Source organism: Aspergillus multicolor, assembly GCF_047715735.1.
Source record: "Aspergillus multicolor strain CBS 133.54 unplaced genomic scaffold BDW74scaffold_56, whole genome shotgun sequence".
Lineage (NCBI taxonomy): Eukaryota > Fungi > Ascomycota > Eurotiomycetes > Eurotiales > Aspergillaceae > Aspergillus > Aspergillus multicolor.
In genome coordinates this window covers 80,158-102,764 of record NW_027396007.1, presented here as the reverse complement: position 1 = coordinate 102,764, position 22,607 = coordinate 80,158, and the positions used below count along the sequence as shown (strand labels likewise).

The window sequence follows — 22,607 nt, the reverse complement described above, 5'->3', positions numbered from 1 at the left end:
ATCGTTTTAATCGGTATACGAGGCACCGGAAAATCGAGTCTTGCCGTGATACTCGCTGCCAGTTACGGTAGGCGCGTGGTTGAAGCGGACCGTTATTTCCAGCAGGTGACGGGGCGCTGCCGAGGCGCTTATAAACGAGAACATACCCTCCCGGAGTACCGCCGACAAGAGGCCATTGTTATGGAATCGTTGCTCATGGAGCACCAGGAAAACTGCGTCATCGTCTGCGGGCCAGGCGATGTTGAGCGCAATGGGCAGATGCGCCTCCGGGAATACGCGAAAACTCACCCAGTAATTCATATAGTCCGAGATGTGGAAAGCATTCAGTCTTACTTGAAAGCCCGCGATACCGACAAAGTCCGCCGATTCCTCGACTTGTCCGGCCCGATATATCGATCATGCTCGAATCTTGAATTCTTCAACGCTCCCGAGAAGGGCATAAGTGACCTCAAAGACAGCCAACATTACACGCAATGGGATGCCGAGGTGGACCAGCGCATTCAGACAACGACCCCATTTCTGATGCTCAAGCGATTACAGCGCGACTTTCTTCGCTTCGTGGCGTTTGCTACGGGCAATATGCCGGAGCTGAGGAATCAGCTTTCGCCATTCCCCTTACATATGCAAGCGATCGAGAACCGCAAGTTCACGTATGCTACAACCGTGCCGATGTCCGCCCTCCAAGAGAATAATTTTGATATTGAGGAACTTGAATCTACGGCGGATGCTTTTGAGATCAAGATCGACGTGTCGGCAGCGCCGTCTGCTCAGTTGGGCACCGAGTCGAATCTTGCGGACAGCATCAGCCAGACCGTGGCGACCGTCCGGCGCAATATCATCGTGCCTGTGGTGTATCACGTTGAGAGTAACCTCTTCTCAAATCAGAATGAACCGTCACGCCGATCCGATGCATCGTATCTAGAACTCGTGCAGCACGGGCTACGCTTAAGCCCCGAGTTTGTTACAGTAGACCTATCGTTTGAAGACAGCTTGTTATCTCAAATAATCGACACGAAAGGTTCAAGCAAGGTCATCGGACACTACTCCCCTGCAAAGCCACCTCCCCAAGGATGGGAGGATCCCGAATATCTAGCGATCTATGAACGGGCGAAGAAGCTCGGGTGTGACATGGTTCGATTCACACAGCCCGCAACGTCAATAGATGACAATCTCGCCGTCGAACGCTTTCGCCATAATCTCAAAACACTTTCGGGACCGCAGGTGCCAGTCATTGCTTACAACTCTGGGCCGCTTGGCCGACAATCATCCTGCTTCAACCCGATACTAACCCCAGTGGTACCTCGGCCCCTTGTGTCTCAATCAGGAACCAGAGGGCTTCCATCCATCACCGTAAAAGACGCGCAACAAGCGCTTTATTCTTCATTTGTCCTGGACCCAATGCAATTCTTCGTCTTCGGTGCCAACACGACATACAGTTTATCCCCAGCAATGCATAACGCCGCGTTCAAATTGCGAGGCATGCCGCATATATACCGAATCCACCAGTCGCCGACTCTGCGAGGGATTAATGACTTGGTAGAAAATCCAAACTTCGGAGGAACCAGTGTCAGCTTGCCATACAAGACCGAAGTGATTCCACTACTGCACTCAATGTCTCCTCATGCCCGCGCCATCGGGGCTGTCAATACTCTGATACCGATCCGAAACCTCGAAGGTAGCACCGATAATGCTCTAGACTTAGAGAAGAATCGGGCAGGCCCTATCAAGGGCTTACATGGAGACAACACGGATTGGATTGGTATTGGTATATGCATACGGCGAGGCTTGTCTCCGGCGAATGCCATCCGTCCATCCACGACGGGGCTGATTATTGGAGCTGGAGGAATGGCTCGTGCCGGGATATACTCCATGATCCACCAGGGCGTGCAAAACATCTTCATTTGGAACCGCACTGTCGCCAACGCTGAGAAACTCGCGCAGCATTACATGCGCCTGAAGCTGCGCGCTTTCGGCGGGAGCGGACCTGCTCCATACGAAATTCATGTCCTCAAGTCGCTGCAAGATCCCTGGCCGGCCAACTACAAACAGCCAACCATTGTTGTTTCGGGTATTCCGGCACACAGAATCGGCGATCAACCCGCGCCCAACTTTCAGCTCCCTTCTCAGTGGATCGAGAGCCCGACGGGTGGCGTGGTCGTTGATCTCGCGTACAAACCATTGAACACTCCACTCATGCGACAGATCCGTTCACTTTCACATCGGGGTTGGGCGGCGCTTGACGGACTTGACGTTCTCCCTGAGCAGGGGTTCGCCCAATTCGAGCTCTTCACCGGATGCCGTGCACCTCGGCGGCTCATGCGGACTGTTATTTTGCAAGAGTACAAAGAGGAGGAGCAAGGTGAGGAATACGACCAGAGTGCCATGCAGACTCGACTTCGGAATCTTGATGGGCAGCCGATGTGAGCGCTACGAAAGGGTGGAGTGAGCGTTTATGCTTCGAGAGCCCGGCTCACTTATCTTTCAAAGTTATGACTGACTGAAATGACCATATATATACCCATATGATGTTATATCGGATCTAATGAATCTCAAACTATTCAGAACTTCATTGACTCAACCCAACTTGCTGAACTCAAAAATAGGTTATCACACAGGAAAAAAACTCTAAGCCCTCCCCTCCGCCACAACCTCATCAACCTCATCCTCATCATAATCCCCGGCACCCCCCGCAGGAACAGCAACCTCAAAATTCCCACACGTCAACCGATCATTATTCGGCGCATGCACAACCCACGACAGATCCCCAAAGTACGCCTCCGCGCCTGGTGTATTCGCCAGGAAGAACTCGCTGTAGCTCGCGCGGAAGACTTCGCCCGCCGGCGCCCACACAACGCCGTGCTTCCCGCTCAGATCGCCCACTTCGCATGTATTCGGCGCGGTGCTGTTGCATGGTGGCTTCTGGGTGCGGTTGTAGGGGTCGAGATGGGCGCCCGTGCTGTAGCAGTTTCCGTCGGCGGGGACGGGGGCGCGGTGGATGTGGTAGTCTACACACCAAAGTATTGTCAGCTTGGTCTAGCTAGGACTCAGTGAGCTGGAAGGAGTAGGGGTAGACGTACTAAGATACTGCCCCTCCGGAATCCCACCGATATACACGTCCACCGCGAGGGCAGGGGAGCTAAGCCGCGAGGTAATCGTGATGCCGCCGTAGACGGTCGTGTTGTCCTTCGCGAGGAGGGAGGCGTGGTGCACGGAGACGGGCTCGTTGTCGGTCACAACGGGGGCGTTCGTGCTGACGTTTTGGGCGGTAGTGCAGAGCGCCAGGGACAGGGACAGGAGGGTAAAGGCGCTAGTCAGGATGGGAAAATGCATCTTGTTCGTTGAAGCTGGGTTTGTAGCTATCTGAGGGAAATGGATATGAGACGGAAGATGGAAGACGGAAGAAATATAGATAAGCTGGGGAAACTTCAAGTACGGTGTGTCGAGTAGCAAACAGAGAAGGGAAACTCGCAGTCTCGGAAGTGGGACCCGTCAGCAAGGACATACACCCCGGTCAGCAACGAGCTCATCGCTTTGTCTTATATACTCAGGAGGCTGGGATCTACCTACACTGCTCTGTCAGACTCACTGTACACTGTCACAGACACCAACTACTAGTTCCAACCTCTAGCTCTCCCCGTATCCCATTCCTTTGACACCCTTCCTACTCCCGTGCAATGCAACAGGACCAGAATCCCTGACACAGATCCCCCAGCCGCGCTCCCAAGAAACTCCAGCGGTCCAAGCCAAACCCGGCGCGGCCAAGATGCTTGTGCGACGGTCTGACAGGCAAGGTCCAGAGCTAATTCGCTGCTCAGCCGCCAGGATCGTCGGGTCTTTGTTTACCTTCCTACCGTATCTTCGCTGGTGTTGGGCTGCAGCAGCTGGTGCTGGGCCCTGGGCCCTGCCACCTGGGAATCCGACATTTCGTGGAGCTTGGCCTGAGTTGGCGTTGGCGTTTGTTTGTACGGATGGCTGTGCTGCGCTTGTTGACAGGTTCCAACGTCGCGCGAAGGAGGATACTGGTACTCACTGGACTGGAGTTGTTCTTGGTAATTCAGGCTGACCGCGTTACCGCCGGGGCATTCTTCTGTTCTATTTATCTTGGCCGTCAGCGTTGTCCGGAGAGAGGCAGTCGTGATTATTTGCTGCTTACTTGCCGCCGCTGTTTGTCTTGGGTAGACTGGAGCGGGCAAGAGCCGGGGTTACACTGCTACCTAGGCACCCATGCCCGGCTAGTCTCGAATCGAATCAGCTTTTAGGGGTCGCACGAGGCGTAATTTCAGAATCAGGTATGCATCTCTAAATAAGACAATAACGTCTATACTGACTTTCTGGTAATCTCACTCACCGCATATATGTATATGATAGCGTAGTCAGCGACCCTATATGTCAAGCTCAGTACATCCACCTCCCAGTCTTGACCCCCTTCAACAGACCCTGGCTATACGCAACCTCCCTCACCAGATTCATCAGCATGAAATCACAACCGACCGCTCCCTGAATCTCCAGCGTCGCAGGGTACTCCTCCTGCACAAGCGAAACCCGACTCGTATACCTCACCGTCCCAACGGGAACTGCAACCTCAGGGCTCTCATTCATCACACTCAAGAAGTTCCAGCTGATATACCCCGGCAGCGCGGGTGCGCGTCCTTCGACCGTGTACGCGGCGTCATCGTCCCTATACCACGGGTTTCCGCCATTACCGTTGAATGGGAATACCACGATGGCGTCGGAGCAGGTTTCCTCGGAGGCGGAGAGGAAGAACTGTCGGTAGAAGTCCTGGAACTCGGCTTGCAGGGTGAAGCCGATTTCGCCGAGGGTGGCATTCTGCGGGGCGAGTGATGCGCTGCCAGCAGTATTGAGGGCGACGTAAGGGTAGCGGTCGAATTTCGCGAGGTAGTCCTTTTCAAAGTCTACGGTGAAGTTGTTTGTTCCGGAGACGTAGGGGATGAGCTGGAGTAGAACTAGGTTAGTTCCAAGAATGCTATGGCCAGGTAGGTGGGCAAGCACTCACGTTCGCAAAATAATCGACCAGGCTGACATTGCTGCCGGAGTATTCATACCATATCGCATTGCTGTCGACAATGGTACGATTCACGCCGAGAAATGCCTCCAGTTTCTGGACGTATTCTTCGCATGGCGCTGTGTAGTTAGGGTTGATATTGGCCCAGTACTCCTGCGGGTAGATAATCTTCTTGGGGAACTTGGTGTAGTTCTTGTATCCGACCTGGCTGTACATCACAGCACCGACGCTGTTGAAGGAGTCTACGTCCCGGGCAAAATGGCCCGCCACGTCGAACGGTCCGAATGGCGTTGCAGTGGTGTTGGTCCTGTTCTTCGTCGACCGGATCCCATAGACGCCGTTCTGCGCCGAGGGAAAGCGCATAGCTAAGGAGGGGTTAGGGTTAGCAAGACATGAGCAAAGACAGGCAGCGAGTTCCACTTACAGCCACCGGTGTCCTCGCCAATTGTACTATCTAGCCAGTCATACGCGGCCATAGCAGCACCCGAACCAGCGGATGAAGCGCCGGGGACGAGGTATGAATCACCGCGAGGATTCTGTGTAGACTCTGTCAGATGTCTTGCGCATCAGGAAGATATAGGAATCCTCACAAATGGCAGCGAATAGTCCGGCCACTCGGCAATACTGAACCAGGCATTCGCAAAGACAGACAATTTAGTTTTCCCCACGATGATGGCGCCCATATCAATCAGATGTTGGATGGTCCCAGAGGTCACATTAGACGGGGGATAAGTGCTAGCGTATGCGCGGCTGCCGTAGGTCGTTATCAAGCCCTTGATATCGTACTGGTCCTTCACGCCAACGCGAAGCCCAGCGAGGGGTTTCTCGGGAGTGGGTGGGTAGAACAGTCTCGACGGCACGGCGATTGACATGTCTCCGAATAGACCGGTGCCCCGTACAGGTAGGTTTTCATAGGTGTTGGCGTCGGTGGGGGATGGTATAGTAGGTAGAACAAACGAGTTCGTGTGATCGTCGTAGAGGCGCCAGGCGCGGTGCAGGCCGGAGCTTGTAGCAAAGTAAGGCCCGTCTGCCAATGTTGTATTGCTGTATGATGAAGCCCAGAGAACCTTAGTGGTGCCGAAAGTGTGGAGGAAAGACTTTGCGTCGGTGGATAGGGTGAGGCCTCTGGGGCCCTGGAAGTAGAACGCTGGTAGGTATTAGCCAGCGTTAGGTATGCGTTGTAACGAGGTAGATAGGATCATACCCGATAAGAAGCCCGTCGTAAGGACATCGTCCTGAGTCAAGTAATCGGAAATGGTGCTGTTGAGCCATAATGCCGTAAGGGTCACACTGGGCGAGGTAATGACGGTCACCGGGAATGGCTCTTTCGTGTCGAAGTCATGCACCAACTAGGATTCAATGCAGCTGTTAGACCAATGGACGTTCTGAACAGCATCCATTATATGGAAATAAGGCATAGATACCTCGACGCTTGAGGGGACGTAGTATTGCACATCATGAACAGTGGTGACGCTCGAGGCAAGAGCGCAAACGGGCAGAACCGCCAGCAACAGAGAACGGACATGCATTTCTACCGGTGGCCTTTAGACCGTACAAGCGTTCTTCCTAAATACGAACCGTGCGCAGTTTAATGGTTTTATATATATATTCATCTAACTTATATCTAGGACCCACTATGAGTATGAGGCCCGTACTGGGTATTACCCCAACGCTCGACCGTATATGGGGTAGGGCGATCGAATACAAAGATATAGCGGCGGAATTTGCCTTCCGCCATGATAAGAATCAATGATTATTCAGGAGTGATAGATCACTAACGTAATGACTTCTTCTATTGTGATAATAGATAACTTGGAGATCCTCTCCATAGTTGTCATATCAATTAGTCTTGCGGCCGTCCACTGGTGCAGATTGTCGGGAAATAGCCGGCGGGGCGGGACTCAGGATTGCTTGCAACCGCGCGAACTTGGCTGGGCATATGGGGTTGGAGTTGGGGCTGGAGCTTGGTCTTTTCGGCTTTCTACTGCATATACAAGGTAGAAGGAGAGGACGCCTCCCCAGAGGTAGTCTAGGTAGACCAGACTTGTACGTTCAGATGCAGCATGCGAACTATATATTAGGTTAAATTGCATATAGACATCATCAGAGCCGCTGTGTATGCAAGGGCGTCACGGGTATACGTAAAAATAAACAATCCATTGATAAAAAAAAAAAAAAAAAAAAAAAAAAAGAAAAAAAAAAAAAAAAAAAAAAAAAAAAAAAAAAAAAAAAAAAAAAAAAAAAAAAAAAAAAAAAAAAAAAAAGAGAGAAAGAAAAAGAAAGAAACCCTGATTTGAAGGAGAACAAAAGCCGAGATGGAGGGAAAAGGCTGCCCGCTGCCGTAATGACGACAATAATGTGCTGGATGTTTGGGCCATGGGCAGGTTCAGTCGCACGCCCCAACAAACCGGAACGTAAGTCCGAAGACAGTCTCTGGCGTGTCAGTCATAGTGATGGCGCACCTGACGACCTCATACTGCTCAGTCTCATAGTACCGCAGGACGTCTTCGTGCGCAGCAGAAGCAACCTCGTAAGCCCAGCCATCTACGGTATTCTCTCCGTCAATCAAGGCTTTGTACTTACACCCCAAGTCCTCAGCTTGCCCTGAATTGTAGCCGGACGCAAGATAGGAGGAATATCAGGGTCCAGCTCCAGTTTATCAACGAGGACATCAGGGCTGGCGAGTGTCCCATAGAAGAAGTACCAAACGAGATACTGGCTCTGGGCAGGCAGGAAGGTCTGGGCGTCGTCGGCAGCGCGGTGGTGAGGGAGCGTTGCGTCGTAGTTCAGGCACGGCGCTGCGCTGTGGCGGTCCAGAGCCTTCTCTGCCCGGTTGATGCGGATGAATGTGGGCTTGAATGCACCTGCGAGGGCAGCGGTGATCGCGCTCTTCTCAGCGCCGTCCACGAAGCAGAAGGAGGCATTTCCCGTGTCTCCGGATCCGTCGACCTGCTGTGGGAGCTGGAGCATCCCGGTGAGGGCTTGGACCATGGACAGGGTGGTTAGTGGGCCTTCTAGTCTGACCACGTAAGTGGCTTTGAGATCTTGAACGCCCTTGGCTGCTGGGGCAGCCATGGTCGTAGGCATGGGCGCATGGAAAAGCTCGTCGAAAGAACCGTCGTAGTCGCTGTTGGCATCAACGACGATGGCCAAGTTCTCGAGCTCCTGCAACAGATCCATGTTTTTTGACCAGGGTCGAAAGAAAGAGACCAGGTCGAGGAAAGATCTGGGAGAAGGAGAAGAAGAAGAAGAAGAAGAAAGATAGGAAGATAGAGAGAAAGAGAGAAGAGATCTTAAGGAGTTCCAGTTTTGATGCTTTTATGAGGGAGTCACTACCGCAACATTTGGCAGAGTTTGGCAGGGAAGTCGCTTCCTCAATTCCTGTCCACTGGCGGAATTGCACCCCGAGTAGACTACATTTCATTACATCACAAGAACACAGAGAAGCGATACAAAAACGACTACAAGCAAACCCACCCAAAAAGCCATATCCCAGCAGTCACTAGCAGACCGACCATGGCCAAAGCGGCACGCGAACAGTGGCCGAGGCCAAAGAGTAGAAGAGGTTGACAGTGGTCACGAAGGCTGGCTGATGCGAGGTCGATAACGGGACGTGCAAAAACCTGGTGGGTGTTAGTAGCCTTCTAACCTTGTGAAGCATGCGTCAAAGCTCCATCTAAATGGCCAAACAGATAAAAAGACTGGCCTTGAACTCGAGACCTCTTTTTTTGCCTCCATATTTTTCGCCTTCCTTTCCGCGTCGATAGCCAGAGTCCCCAAACTCCGTCAACGCCAGAGAGGATAAGAGGCTGTCTTTTTGAAATGTTTTTCTGTGGGGGTTTAGACTTGCAAGTGATAAGGTATGTGAGTCTGGTAAGAACTGTGAGGGTTGTTAGATTGGAATACGATGGTTGCTATTGAGATATGTGCTCCGCCGATTAGGCTGTCGACGCATCCAGCGGCTGAAGTACCGCCAGCCATTCTCCGACAATCTGCACCACCAAGTGGACGGCGCCAATGACCAGTGGTCTTGTCAACTATCTGTCAACTATCCGGGATATCTTCGGTGGCGATTGAGCTTGAGTGAGAGGAGAAGCATACCCAATTAACTAGCCCAAACGCCACCACCTGGCCTATCTTCCGAAATGAGACCTATACCAAAAGGCCCAGTCCTCCAATAGCCTTGAGAAGCGGGACGATATCGTTAGTGAGCACAAACGGTAGTCAATGGAGAAAATGATATAGTAAAGAATGGATTCATGTGTCATAACATCGTGTAGCCTAGCTGATACTAAGCCTAAAGTAACCCTAAACGCTAAAGCAATCTGATTCCAAATTCGTACTCGGGCACGCCATGCAACGCATGCTTTCCATGCAGGTAATCCAAAGTAAAGTAGGTAAGGTGAGAATAGAAGCAGTCTTAAAAGAGAAGATAGGCGAGACGCGTCAGATGTCTTGAATAACAATAACCCTCTCCACGACCCAATTGACCAGAGCCTGGCCCTCGGCTTTCCACTGGCCCGACTTCCACATCCCCTCGACCCAGTACCACAGACTCTTCCCTGCGGGTCGAAGGAACATTCCTGAATATCGCGCCCCTCCCCTTGTAGTGTTGACGGAAAGGTCGTGGTTGACGTTGATAGAAGGGATCCCTGGTCCTGCAGACGCAGACGAAGGATCACCGCCGGCGGCAGCTATCTGGTGGCGGATGCGCCATTCGTACTCGGCCTTTTCGCCTGCGCGACGCGCAACGGCTTCTTCGTCTTCGTCTTGGTACAGCTCGCATTTAGTGCACGCCGTGCAGCGAGCGCCGGGGTTGACGCGAAAGTGCTCGCAGAAGTGGCGGTAGCCTTCATGTTCCTCTTCGTCTTCGTCGTCCTCTTGGTCGGGTTCGGGATCGGCTTGTGGGTCTGCTTCGCCAATGTTGCCGAGCGGGTTGATGTTTTCCTGGCGTCGAGGACGTCGGCGGTCGCGCGGGCTCTTGAGTGGTGGACCGAGCGCTTTCCGGCACAAGTAGCACATCGAGTAGCCACAGGTGCAAGTAAGTTTGTTGCAGCCGGACGATTTGACAAAGGAGAGGCCGCAGCGGGGACAGGTGCGCTTTACTGCGGCGGTGCGGGCAGCCTCCACAGTGGCACGGAGATCGAGCAGCAAGGGTTCATGGCAGACGTGTGGGTCACGCCATGGTTTTTTGCATGTTATGCAGCTGGTCCGTCGGCATTTCGTATTGGCGCAGGTGAATTTCTTCATGCGGATCTTGAGACAGAGGTTCAGGAGGGCGTTGTTGAATATTGTAGGGGGAGCGGCAGGGTTTAGCAAATAAGCAATGCCCGCAATCACAAGTAAGAAGGGTATAGTGTCCAAAAAAATGAAGATCATTAAAAGGGTAGAAATAAGTCCGTCCCGGCGGAAGCGCCAGTTGATCCCGTTTGTCGGAGGGTTGTAGACCGGATCAACCTCGGCGTAGGAACAAAAAGGGCAGCGGATGAGCTTGAACTGGGATCTAAGCAGGGCGTCGGAGGCGAGTCTGGATTCGAACTTGGAGTACGTCTCAAGGCCAGCTTTATCGAGAAGGATAGCACGTTTGACCAGCTCGGCACCGAGAATGCCCGTACAGGGTTCGCTGGGAGACGGGGCTAAGCACTTCAAAGTTGACCGCTCAACGTCAACTGAAGTGGACCATCCCTGGCCGAAGAGCGCTTGATGAACGGTATGTCGAATGCAGTTGAAGCAAATAAAGTGCATGCCGTCTGAGCAAATGGATACCTGCTCGAACGTGGCGTCCGTGAAGCAGCACTCGCACTCGTAGAGCGCACTAGCCGCCTCAGCTTCTTTTTCATTCAAGGCTTCCGCCAGTTCCATGTCCACGCGGTCTCGCTCTTCTTGTCGTGCCTGAAGTAACGGCGCCAGCAGCGTCGCATGTAGCTCGCGATCCAGCTCTTCGCATCCAGTCTCCTTCAGTCGAGGAACCTGCTCTCCATCCGCATGACGCTGCCAGAGCACCAAAGGATGGCTGTCATCTTTGTCTTTCTTACGCCTGAACGATGGGAGGATGCTATGAATCGTTGCACGCCAAGTCTTCCTCGAAAGATCATGTAGGACAGGCCGAGCACGAAGGTAGCAGAAATTCACCTCCGCCAGCACCGCATCCACAGTACTTCGACTCAGCCCGCCAAACTCCTTGATCAAAACACCCCTGACAGCAAATTTGTATTCCTCCGTCCGGAACCGCTCATCGACTGGGACTAATTGTCCAGGCGTATCAGGATCAACAGCCGTGGCAGCCGCCGCATCTTCCGGTCCAGACGTTGACGGAACGTTCCATCGTCCCGCGACCCATTTCTCTTTATGACGCAGAAGCTGCTCAACGCAGACCGGGAGCCGGCTAGTCCCGTCGAATCGGAGGAGGAGTTCGCGAAAGACTTCGATTTTGACGTCGGGGAAGATCTGGACGAGGGTTTCGAGCGCGGCGTTGAGCTCTTCCTGCTCTCGTTTTTGGTCTTCGAGGGCGGATGCTAGGGATGGTCGTGAGCGAGAGGATGAGCTGCCGAAGGGGTTATTGCGGAGGGCTTCGCTGAGTGTTGCGGAGTAGCTGGAGCTGCCATTTCGCGATCGAAGTGGGGGAGTGGTTGTGCTGGAGCGGGAGAAGCTGGGCACGGATAATGAGAGCACCATGTTGCATTTGAGTAGGGTGAGGGAATGCTACATGTCGCCGAAAAGATGCAAAGGGAATAGGAAGAGAAGGGCACGAGACCAGAGGGGAGTCAGTGAGTGGTGGAACGGTCAACAAGAGTCAGCTTACGCTGCGGACCGTTTGTTTGGCAGGGCCGGAACTGCGTCACCTGATCGGAGACTTCCTACTTGCATCAACACAGCAACTGAGACTACTCAGGAGTTCAAAGGCACTATTCTATTCATGATTCAATTCTTACCAATTGTGGGGGAAAGCCATCTAAGGGAGATAGGTCGTGTTGAACAAACGATTACCGGTGTCTGTTCCGCCACTGCCGGTATATATATTCTCGGAGAGGCGAAGCGCAACAATCGTCAAGTCATCCGGTCGAACAACTGACTGGAGAGGGCTATCCAAAGCCACTGTCTTCTCCTGAACAACTGCAACGACGACGATACGGATTGTGGTTTGTAAGGTCCGGATGAAATTCTTGAACCCACGACCGTGTCGCCATTGTTGATTACTGTATCAACAAGTATGATGGTCGAATTGCCTTCGAGATGATGCTGCTTGACGTCCTCTGGCTACGTTGCGTGGAGAAACTGCGCCTTCGGACAGATTTCGTTGATACCAAATGTCATGGGCTCTCCACCTCACATCAGAGCAACTATCAATGTCTGCCCCTTTTCCGCGGAGCTGGTAGCCGATCGCCTTGTGCCCTTGGACATGAGCAATTTCGACCTCCTCAACACCAATGAGCTCCGATAGAAGCGTCCCAGCTAGATGTGCCCCAGCCTGAAAATGAGAATTCCTCAGAGGAGGGCCGCTGTTACTGGCATCCCGTATTGGGGTCATGAGGAGTTTGGCCACGGTGCTATTGGTGGTATGATGGATTTGGAGACTTCTTCCTAAGGCGCAAGGTGCAATAATTGACTCAAGGAAATCCGCGCTTTCGAAATCAGCGACTGGGAGTTGTGTGGTATCTAGTCTGGGAGGCGTGGAGCTACTCGGCAACAAGATCTGCTGGGCTCTCAAGCCGTCATTGACAATGGCCAAATGCAGCTCGCAGTCCATGCTCTTGCTTCGGGCCGCCTCTTTGCCCACGACCACAAAGGCCCGGTCTGCTGCAGTGAGCATCGGCAGGCCAAGCGGGCTATCTCCGATGGCAATGACACGACGCGCCCTATGTACATCCTTCGCACGGGTTACCAATGCCTTCTTTACAGAGGCTGTGACGACATATCCGTCCGCGATGCTTCTGCCGCCTATAACTTGCACCGTCTTGGAGAGACCTTGCAATGAATGATTTTCTCCCACACGCGGCGAAATTCACAGGTAACAATTAGTGGACAGATGTCTCTGTTTCTGGCCACTCGGTCTAGGAACGTCCTCATCTGTGGGTATAGCGTCACCCGTTGCGCAATCTTGTTGCAAATCGAATTGAACCGGGCGTCGTTGCAGGCTGACTCTTCGTATAGCAGTATCGCCTGACGAAATGCCGTATACGAGTAACCCATCTTACTACCAAACAAGTCTTCCAATGGCCCGGAGAATGGCTGTTCGTCATCTAGCCTGCTCTCGATGTTCCAGAAAAGCCTTCCTGTATCTTCCGCTGACAATGTCCTATCCGCGTCCATCACGAGCACAGATTCCAATTGGCCAGGGTGAGTTGCAAGTGCTTCGTCCAGGATTCTCTCCGCAACGGCCAGATTATGCTCTTCGTCATGATGCCGAATATCACGGAGCAACCTCAGAAGCTGGTCACTCATCTCCGTGTCAATCTTAGTGTCAATCTTATTCGAACAAACATAGGCGAACAATATGTTGTTGGCGTAGCAGAACTCCCGCAGCTCCTTGATCTCAGTGGCCTGCCACGCGGTCAAGTGAGGCCCTGAGTACTTAGGCCGGTCTTTTGTCTTGTCAGAACTCCGCTGGAACAAAAGCCGTTTCTCGGACGTCTTCAGATACAGAATATGCGTATACGTATCGAGATCCACTTGTGTCAACACCCTCTTCGCTGCTTCGCCCTCAGGCCAGAACATGTAATGCCCCGTCACAATGCCGACCTTCCCTCCCTCGATACACGCCGCCTTGATCTTTTCAATCACCTTCTGCCGACAATGCGCCTTCATGGATTCGTCCAGGAGATCGAAGGTGAGAAGGCCACAAGGTGTCACCTCAGAGATCTGCTCCGAGCCATTAAAGTACGCAAAGTCGTCCTGGCCAAGTTCCTTCTTGAGTTCGTTCATCAAGAATGACTTCCCGCACCCGGGAATGCCGTATAAGCCGACAATGCGAGGGGCTCCTGAGGGAGACGACGGTATGGGAGAGGGCGGCGGCAGCGGTAGCGGTGGACTTCTCAGGAGCGATGTTCGCTCAGGTAGTGGTTGCTGATTCCATGCTTGAGAGTTGCTTATCAGGCGTAGGAAATCTGTGTTGACGGAGGAGGAAGCAGTAGAGCAAATGTTGACTGAGAAGTCTACACTTTCGCTGGGTAAGCTGGAGAGAAGGCAATTTAAAGGGCATCTTCAACCAGAGATCTATCATTGACTGTAGCTGAAGATGTGTGAAAGAAGAAAACACCCAAACAATTAATCCGTCCTTCAGCTTTTGTTTGAACGGGGCTGCTTTAGAGGCATCTTTCTGCGACATCTGCAATGACTGTGCACGAGTATAGGAAGGGATCTGTCCTTAAAACTGACTATCCTTGCTATATCATGCTGCTGTCTGACAATACATCAGTGATGCCACCAATCTATCTGTCGGGCATTTCAGGAGTCTTCTAAACCTCCCACTTCGCTATCGTGCTTGCTGGATGCTCGGTCTCAGACTCTTGGTGGTATGTGCCTATTTGCTCAGGCCGTGCAACTCCGCTCCGTTGCAAACGGACAGATCTTGTATCAATCGACGCGCAGGTTCTAGACGATTTACTGGAGCATCTGGAAATTCAGGCTCGGTTTTCATGAGTTAGACTAACCAGAATGCCATGCTGCCAATCTTGCTTAGCGTTTCCCATCCATGGAGCGGAGTAGCCGGGACACCAGTTGCTATGTTCCATCTCTCATAGAGGATGTGCTATGCCCAGGTAAGCAAGATCCACGAGTACCAGACCTGTCAAAAGACATACCTACATTGGAACTGACTTCAGGGAAACAGCGGCCAGACCCGAAGCATCCTCCTGCTGACCCCTCTGAACCTCACCTGATTGATGCCATGCCTCGGCGCGACCTCATTTAGTTTTGCCTCCTTTGCTGGATTCACAACCTCTCGGACATATTCCGGCCTGGGAACCTTCGAAAACCTCACCGCAACTCTATAGAATCCCTACCGAGACGTGAACTTCGCGAGCATATAGCCGTACGCCAAAGGATGCAAGAAGACCGATGGACGGAGCCGGATAGCGAACCCGTCATGCCGGGCTCTGCTAATGGAGAAGAGCACATCGGATGTCTCGCTGAGTTTCTCCAAAGGTGTTCTGGCGTTTCGTCGCTCTCTCAGTTCTTCGAGGATGCGGGCGCGGTGCCAGGATGCTGAGGTTTGGCGCGTGAGGCGCAGGGTGTTGTGCCATGATTTCAGGAAGGAGTTGAACATTGCAAACCTGCTAGTTGGTCTATTCTTGGAATTGGTCGCTAGGCTGAAGGAATTTTAAAGAGATGAGAAGTGGAAAGGGTCGCATTTACATACCCTCAACCTCTGCGCTGGTGAATGGGCCGGCTGCCTCGACTCCAAAACACCGACCTCACCTTCCCTGGCCACATGCTTTGCCGTCCCATCGACCTTTCATTTGTTTTCCGTCCCTCAGCTGAGACTGATGTCTGTCACCGGCTCATCAGGTACAACATCTGCAGACAATAATGGCGATCTTTCGGAAAGCCAGATCTAGTTTCAACTCCACAGGAACGGGGCTTAGACCATGGCACCATGCTAATTTAGGCACTTACGAGTCCTCCAATGATCTTATTCTCTCAAACGCGACTAGTTTCTCTCCATGTGCTGTGCTCGCCAAAGGAGCAGCTCCTGATTCGTTGATTCGTATATATGAAATGGAGAGTTCATAGGCTGCTACATACTTCACCTTGGCCGTTACTATACCACCAACAACACAATTCGGCCCCCACTGCTTACAGCTTTTGATGATTTCTGATACTGACAGCTGCCAGGCATCCCACATTCTTTGAAGCTATACCGTCATATGAGTTCTCGGGAACAGATACTTAAGCCATCTTGATTGCAGACTTAAAACACCATGCCATTTTACACTTCAAGTTTTCATCATGGCAATCTGGACCAGAGCCGTCTCTCTTGCAGCTATTGTCGCCTCCTCCGGCGTACAAGCTCGCACCAATATCACCGTTGACGACTGGAGCGCACTCGCTCCCTCCCCAGATCTGCACTGGACCCCCTGCCTCCAGAACTATTCATGCGCTAGGCTAGAAGTGTCCCTTGACTACGGAGATCCCTCGCGCGGAACCACGGCCATCGCCTTTTTGAAACTGTCTGCTACCAATGTGTCCGCCGAGACGCGCAGCATACTCGTCAACCCAGGTATGTGCCCTAACCTGACCTTTCAAGATCCTCCTAAACTAAAAATCACTAGGCGGACCAGGAGGTTCCGGCATCGACGTTGTGCTCTCGGAGGGCCTAAACCTAGGGAATGTCGTCGCCGGCGGCCAGCACAACATCGTCGGCTTCGACCCGCGCGGTGTCAGTCGCAGCGGGCCAAACGTGAACTGCTGGCCCGGCGACTCAGCAGGACGGGCGCAGTTCGAGTCACTCTACTACCCCGTTTCGTCCAATTCCTCGTCGACCGCCTTGGGCCAGCAGTTCGCAGCGTCGGCGCTCTTCGGCGACGCCTGTAACCCCCACGTCGGCGGGACGAATGGATCCGCGGCGTTTGTTAGCACGCCCGCTGTTGCGCGAGACATGCTTACATTCATTGAAGCTGAGCAGAGAACGAGGACAGTGAACGCAACTGCCCACGAAGAACCAAAACTCTGGTACTACGGCCTAAGCTACGGGACCGTGATCGGGGCGACCTTCGCGCATCTCTTCCCCGAGCGTGTCGGACGTATGATACTAGACGGGGTCGTCGACCCCGAAGACTACTACGAGCTCGGGTGGAAATCGAACCTGTACGATTCCGACAAAGCACTCGATTCATTCTTCGAGACGTGCTTCGACACCGGCAACAAGTCAGCATGTGCCTTCTGGGGCCCATCGACCGAGAACATTCGCTCGCGCTTCAACACTATCCTCACCGAGTTGAAATACAATCCGATCCCTATCCCCGCTGGTCCCAATTCTACCTGCCCACTCCCAATGCTCGCCACATACTCCGACCTCAAGCAGCTCGTCCTAGCAGCCGTCTATAGCCCGCTGGAGAGATTCCCTCAGCTTGCGACAGTCCTCGCCGGTCTCGAGAAGGGAGATACGAGTTCGTACACGGCCGCAGTCGTGGGCCAGATCCCCACGAGTCCATGCAACTATGCCCCGGAGGCAGCCACACTGAAGCCAGATATCAACACGCTCATCCGATGCGTTGATGGTCTGGTCAGGGGCCAGAGGCTCGAGAATATCAGTCAGTTCAAGGACTATGTTGACATCCTCACGGAGCAAAGCGCGTTCTTCGGCGAGGTCTGGCCGAATAACGCCAATGTTGCTACGTGCAGGACTCTTGAGGTGACGCCGCCGGCGACGGGGGTACTTGGAAGTAAACAGCTCCTTCTCTTCAGATGAGTACATATACAGTATGGACTAACTTGTGTGTCATGACTTAGACTCAATCCTCTCCCGCCGCAACACAGCGAACCCAATCCTCTTCGTAACGAACACAATCGACCCCGTTTCGCCGGCCAGAGGGTGAGTATCCTGTCCCATTTATTCCAACTCTCCCTCTACTGGATAGGACATGTGACCTAAACACTCTCTTAGTGCCTACAAAATGTCCTCCGTCTTCCCCGGCTCCGCCGTTCTATCCCAGAATACCGTCGGACACACGGCTTTCGCCAGTGCATCGAGCTGCCTCATGGGTTGGGTCCAGACGTACCTGCTGCAGGGGCAATTGCCGCCGGTGGATACGATGTGCCAGGCGGATGTAGCGCCATTCCAGAGCTAGATTTGATTTGGTGGTGGTAAGAGATGTATGAGTGGGGTGGTTCTACTATGTCATGTCTTTGATGGCTGCGGGCTCTAGGGAGGGCGGGAAGATTGCCTCTCCAAGCTCCGTGGGTTGATGGAGGTCTTGATCTTCATTATATTTGCTGCGGGAGTGTTTGTACATACGTAGGTAGGCGAATTATGCAAGTGGTTAATTAGGGCATATGTTGTCCTCTTGGGTTGTGCCTCGGAATAAGGGTTGAGGACAGATAATAGCTACCAGTAAAGAGAAGATTCTATCGAGCCGGAAGAAGGATGGGGCAGAGCAGCAACGGCGACTTGTCGTCACCGGTAGTCAGAAATTATAAATTGGTACTAACTTGCGTCGGTGTATATGTCTCGGTATAGATTAAGGTATAATAGTCATGAGCGGATGATCAACCCGCCAGGTCCGTGTCGTATTTCGTGTTCCGATATTGCATGCGTTTTGTATCCCATGAGATGCAGAAATATATATGGTATATATGCCATGTGCATGAAGACATGAGCAGCAGGTACGGTATCCCACCACCGTGTTGGTATATAAGGACAGGCTTCATAGCCAATTGGTTTTTATGGCCCAGCGGTATAATGCGCTCACACCGAACCTAAAGCTCCTTCTTCAAAAAGTGCTCCGGCTTATGCGTCGTCTCATAATCAACATGAACATACGCCCTCTCCACATCCGGGAGTGACTCAAGCTTCGTCTGCAGCTCCTCCGCAACATCATGCGTCGCACGCAACGAATCCATCGGATCCATAACAATGTCAACCTCAACCACAAGCCTCGGACCAGACGTATACGCACGCACCGTATCAATCGCCGTAATGAGCGGGCTGTGCGTCATGGAGATGTACGTGATGAGCTGCTGCATCTTCGTATCCGCCGTAACGCCAATGAGCAGCTGGAACTCGTGGTACGCGGTGTGTAGCCACAGGACGCTAATCAGGACGGAGAGGATAATTGCGCCCATTGGGTCGATCCACCAGCGCAGCTTGCTGCCGCCGACGGAGGTGAGGATTCCGAAGCCGTTGATCAGCAGGTCGTTGCGGTGGTCTTCCCAGAGGATGCGGATCTGCGAGACTTGGTTCCGCAGCGCGAAGCAGTAGAGGAAGAGAACGAATTTTGTGCAGAAAGCGACGACCACGGCGATCACGGAGGGGAGGTGGAAGTCGCCTGTTTCGCTGTCGGAGCCGCTGACGAGATCGCGGATGGAGAAGGCGATGAGGAGGAGCGAGACGGCCGTCATCAGGAAGCAGAAGCAGATGTTGCCGGCTGTTTCAATGCGAGCTTTGCCTGCCGGGAACTTGCGGGGGTCTACGCGGTTGACGGTTTTGTTGCAGAGGAGGAGGGTGAGGTTGGAGAGGGGGTCGAAGACGGAGTCGGCCATTGTGGTGAAGAGGGAGAGCGAGGAGGAGGCAATGGCGCCGTAGAGCTGGAGGATTGAGAGCGCGACGTTCGCGGCGAAACTGCCGTAGATTGCGATCTTGTATTTCAGATGGTTGTTTGTGTTCAGCTCCCTTGCGTCCCGGACGTGCTCCTCCACGGGCTTGAGCATGCGCTCGATGTTCTCATTCTGTGTCTGGTAGAAGCCCTGCAGTTCCTTTCTTGCCATAGACGTCTTGAGGCTCTTTAGGGTTGGGACCGTGGATAGCGCCGAGGTTGAGCGCACTGGCTGTGGGGTTGTTGCGGAGGCGTGGCCATGGCGCTTGCGGGAGGTGTTGGCTTGCGGGTGCAGGGCTTGGATTTCCTCCTCTGTTTTGAGCTTCGATGCAAGCTGGTAGGGATCGTTTTCTTCCGTGTATCGGGGCGGTTGGCCCTCCTCGTCGACATCGTAGGAGCTGGAGCGGTGGTGACCGGTTGGGTCCTCTAGGGCGGTGGTCGTCCCGGTGAGGGAATCGCGGTGGAGGCTGGACTGGAACGGGGAGGGATGGTGCGAGGCGCTGTGCCGGAAATGACTGTCTTCCATGGTATATATGAGGTGAGCCAGCTATCGCTTAGCTCTATATTATATAATTGAGGGTCCCTTTATCTGGTCTGGGGAAAAAATGGTGCAGCCTCATCGCCCTTTGACACTTTTTCAAAGGGATTATCACGTGAAAGTCCTTATCAGATCCGGGCTAGGGGCGCTTGGCAGGGAGGCTGTGCTCCGGTAGCGGCGGCAAGGCGGATCCTACGACGGAAACCTACACGATCTACTCTTCACAAGATGGGAAAATAGGCAGCATTAGTATTATATGCATCATCCAAGCTTCATAAACATTAAGCGGCTCTCAGCCATATAGTACGTAAGCACCAACACGCCAAGGGACGCCAAACCAGCCAAAACAATATTGCTGGACGGCGGCCCCAAGAGCTAATGGTGACAATTATTATATTGAGCAAATAATGTTGGTCGGATTTGGGATGCCGTGCGCTCCCGTCTATTAATGGTAGTCGTAAGTCATGCACGATCAGCACAAAGCATGGCCTAGATCATTAGGCCAAGCGAGTGTAGCTGTCGTGTTCATCGTAGAAGTCAGGTCTTAAAGCCGAAGCTGTATCAGAACCACATGATCCCGACCACTAGAGCTATCACGATAGCCATTGAGCTCCCGCACATGTGCTCAGAGTCGCGTCGGAACCCGGCAAACTTGGACTGGCCAGCAGTCACATCAAGTGAGCTAGGTGATGACGTCGGTTCCGGGCTTGTCGGGCACGGAAGTAAGTCTGATCGGTTTGAACCGGCGTCCATTGTCTCTCTATTCGAAGCACGTCCTAATTGTTCTTCGAAGAGTATTTCGTGTCCCGGGTGGGAATCTGCTTGCTTGGGCTTCATGGTTTGATTCAACTGAAGTGCGGATGGTGGAGTCTTCAAGCTCTCCAGGAACTGTCCGCCGGCAAGGCAGGCCTGCTGCCACGTCTTATGGACCAACAAGGGTAGTTTATATACCCAAACATCTTCATTCGCATGTTCCGCCGGCGTCTCATAGAGCTCATTCTCCGGTGTGGGTCGGCGCTGTTGGCCATTAGCAGTGGCTGGCGTCACAGAAGCATTGGCGATAGTCGGCGTAGCGTGCGTTGAGGTCTCATCAATAGGATCATGTCGTGGCGGAAGTGGTTCAGCCATCTGCTGCTCATCCCAGCGCTTAATGACAAATTCCTTAAGTGCGCTCACCCCTCGCGTTATACTCGAGGGTCCTCTAGTCGCCGAGTAGACAACATCTCCATGTCCGGTCTCCGGACCGACTTCAAATGAGCTCCGCGGCGGCTTATTTACAGCCGAGTGATGCGGCTGAGCACCGCGCTCACCGTCAGTAATACACGACGAATAAAAATCGCCAAAAAGCCACGACCTGCAGTGGTTGCTCGTCGCCACAAGTCGAGACCTAGACTCGATCGTACTAGAAACATTCTTGACGCGGGGAGAGGAATCTGCCAGACCTGTCAGCCGAGCACACCCACCAATGGAACTCAAGCAAAGCTAGATAGCTAGCAAAGCTTAAGCAAGGGGCAATCCACGCAATGGAGCTGTCAAACTCAAAGTCTACATACATCGACCGTGCCCGTCCCCACGGGGGAGCCCCAGATACGCCAGATGCGCGCTGTAGCTGTACCCGTAAAAATCCCATTCCTTCGCGAGCGTCGGCACCAGACTGAGCAGGGAGAATATGAGCAGGGCGAGGAACGGGACAGCACCGGGTTTCTGCAGCCCCGACCGCATGGTCCTGGCTCCTAAGGCTGGGTCGCTCTGGCTTGAAGCCTCCTGCGAGGGCCTCAATTCGCGGTGAAAATCCTACTTGCTTGGGGAGCTTCCGGGACAAGCCACTTCATTGCCGGGGCGCAATGCAATTTTCGGCGATTCGGAGAAGCGTATAGATTTGTTGTCTGTCGGCCTTTGTGTCCTTTCCTCTTGCAATTGTATTTCCAGGGTATAATCCAGCTCTCCGTGTCTCGGTTCAGCTTCGGTCGGTGATATTATCGGCAAAATAGCGCGCGAACAAAGCGAAATCCGAGTCAGGGTCGAGATCGGCAATGGTCGGTACGGTCGGTTGATCGGTCGCTGGCTCGTCGGTGAGCAAAACAAAACAAAGATACCAATCTCCGGGCAACGCTTCGATCGTGGAATAAGGTAGTGGGGGAGATGCACTGCTGCAGGGAAGAGAGCTCTAATATGAGTGGCTTAATCGATGCTGCCTATCGCGCTGGCAACGAGAACCCTGGCACCCTGGAGGGATCGGGGTGAGGGGTGATTGGCAGAGATTGCGTGCAAAGGCTGGAAGGTCACTGACGTCAAAGACAGCGGCTAGCTAACTCGAGCTTCGCGATGCAACCGGACGATAAGCCGCTGTTGAGACTTGCAGGAGCCAAGCCAGAGAATTACGAGTCCTCGAGCAGCCCCGGCGGACTATTGGCTGATGCTCGCGATAAACAGCAGCACATGCAGGGAGCAGCGGCGATCGAGTTCTTTCTCCTAAGTCTCCCTGGGCACTTCTGGCCTGAATCCTGAGGCTTCACTTGATAGCTGCCTAAAACCGATGCCTGAGGCCGTGATGTATCTAGATATTCAATCTTGTTTTCACCCAGAGCTTGAGGGCTAAAAGATCCATGGCAGGTTTTCACATTGTGTATTCAGATGTAAGAATGTAAAATTGAGAAAACTCAAGACCAACCTGAGACTGGCGGCCTATAGAGTTTCACTAGAATGATATAGAGCAGTGCGAGACAAGGCAAATATATAGTGCCCAAGGGCCAAAAAACTCAATATAACAGAACGCACCAGGAGCCAAACCGAA

General features: G+C 53.0%; 8 protein-coding genes across 8 annotated transcripts; 2 read left to right on the top strand and 6 right to left on the bottom strand.

Moving 5' to 3' along the window:
- The first annotated feature begins 215 nt into the window (after nucleotides 1-215).
- BDW74DRAFT_164145 (putative quinate pathway repressor protein QutR) lies at nucleotides 216-2,629 on the top strand. Its single transcript, XM_073726213.1, has one exon. The coding sequence runs from the start codon at nucleotides 259-261 to the stop codon at nucleotides 2,422-2,424; it is 2,166 nt and encodes a 721-aa protein (XP_073577767.1). The 5' UTR covers nucleotides 216-258; the 3' UTR covers nucleotides 2,425-2,629.
- On the bottom strand, nucleotides 2,626-3,330 carry BDW74DRAFT_171807 (putative cytosolic Cu/Zn superoxide dismutase; the record flags this gene model as incomplete). The annotated part of the gene is made up of 2 exons (XM_073727371.1): nucleotides 2,626-3,005; nucleotides 3,078-3,330. 2 exons carry the CDS (start codon nucleotides 3,328-3,330, stop codon nucleotides 2,626-2,628), a joined length of 633 nt encoding a protein of 210 aa, XP_073577766.1.
- Nucleotides 3,331-4,395: 1,065 nt separating this feature from the next.
- On the bottom strand, nucleotides 4,396-6,552 carry BDW74DRAFT_171806 (uncharacterized protein; the record flags this gene model as incomplete). The annotated part of the gene is made up of 6 exons (XM_073727370.1): nucleotides 4,396-4,953; nucleotides 5,015-5,388; nucleotides 5,448-5,559; nucleotides 5,614-6,170; nucleotides 6,228-6,372; nucleotides 6,448-6,552. 6 exons carry the CDS (start codon nucleotides 6,550-6,552, stop codon nucleotides 4,396-4,398), a joined length of 1,851 nt encoding a protein of 616 aa, XP_073577765.1.
- An 857-nt stretch (nucleotides 6,553-7,409) lies between these two features.
- Nucleotides 7,410-8,203, bottom strand: BDW74DRAFT_171805 (gamma-glutamylcyclotransferase family protein; the record flags this gene model as incomplete). The annotated part of the gene is made up of 2 exons (XM_073727369.1): nucleotides 7,410-7,577; nucleotides 7,607-8,203. The coding sequence occupies 2 exons, from the start codon at nucleotides 8,201-8,203 to the stop codon at nucleotides 7,410-7,412; spliced, it is 765 nt and encodes a 254-aa protein (XP_073577764.1).
- Nucleotides 8,204-9,260: 1,057 nt separating this feature from the next.
- BDW74DRAFT_164143 (E3 ubiquitin-protein ligase) lies at nucleotides 9,261-11,792 on the bottom strand. The gene has a single exon (XM_073726212.1). It carries the CDS (start codon nucleotides 11,696-11,698, stop codon nucleotides 9,470-9,472), a length of 2,229 nt encoding a protein of 742 aa, XP_073577763.1. The 5' UTR covers nucleotides 11,699-11,792; the 3' UTR covers nucleotides 9,261-9,469.
- Nucleotides 11,793-11,975: 183 nt separating this feature from the next.
- Nucleotides 11,976-15,287, bottom strand: BDW74DRAFT_171803 (uncharacterized protein; the record flags this gene model as incomplete). The annotated part of the gene is made up of 5 exons (XM_073727368.1): nucleotides 11,976-12,136; nucleotides 12,193-12,280; nucleotides 12,354-12,988; nucleotides 13,030-14,054; nucleotides 15,025-15,287. The coding sequence occupies 5 exons, from the start codon at nucleotides 15,285-15,287 to the stop codon at nucleotides 11,976-11,978; spliced, it is 2,172 nt and encodes a 723-aa protein (XP_073577762.1).
- A 342-nt stretch (nucleotides 15,288-15,629) lies between these two features.
- BDW74DRAFT_120161 (alpha/beta hydrolase) lies at nucleotides 15,630-18,007 on the top strand. Its single transcript, XM_073721989.1, has 4 exons — nucleotides 15,630-16,241; nucleotides 16,294-17,406; nucleotides 17,474-17,555; nucleotides 17,628-18,007. Exons 1-4 carry the CDS (start codon nucleotides 15,971-15,973, stop codon nucleotides 17,809-17,811), a joined length of 1,650 nt encoding a protein of 549 aa, XP_073577761.1. The 5' UTR covers nucleotides 15,630-15,970; the 3' UTR covers nucleotides 17,812-18,007.
- A 432-nt stretch (nucleotides 18,008-18,439) lies between these two features.
- Nucleotides 18,440-21,535, bottom strand: BDW74DRAFT_171801 (uncharacterized protein; the record flags this gene model as incomplete). Its single annotated transcript, XM_073727367.1, has 3 exons — nucleotides 18,440-19,790; nucleotides 20,385-21,255; nucleotides 21,367-21,535. The coding sequence occupies 3 exons, from the start codon at nucleotides 21,533-21,535 to the stop codon at nucleotides 18,440-18,442; spliced, it is 2,391 nt and encodes a 796-aa protein (XP_073577760.1).
- Between the last annotated feature and the right edge of the window lie 1,072 nt (nucleotides 21,536-22,607).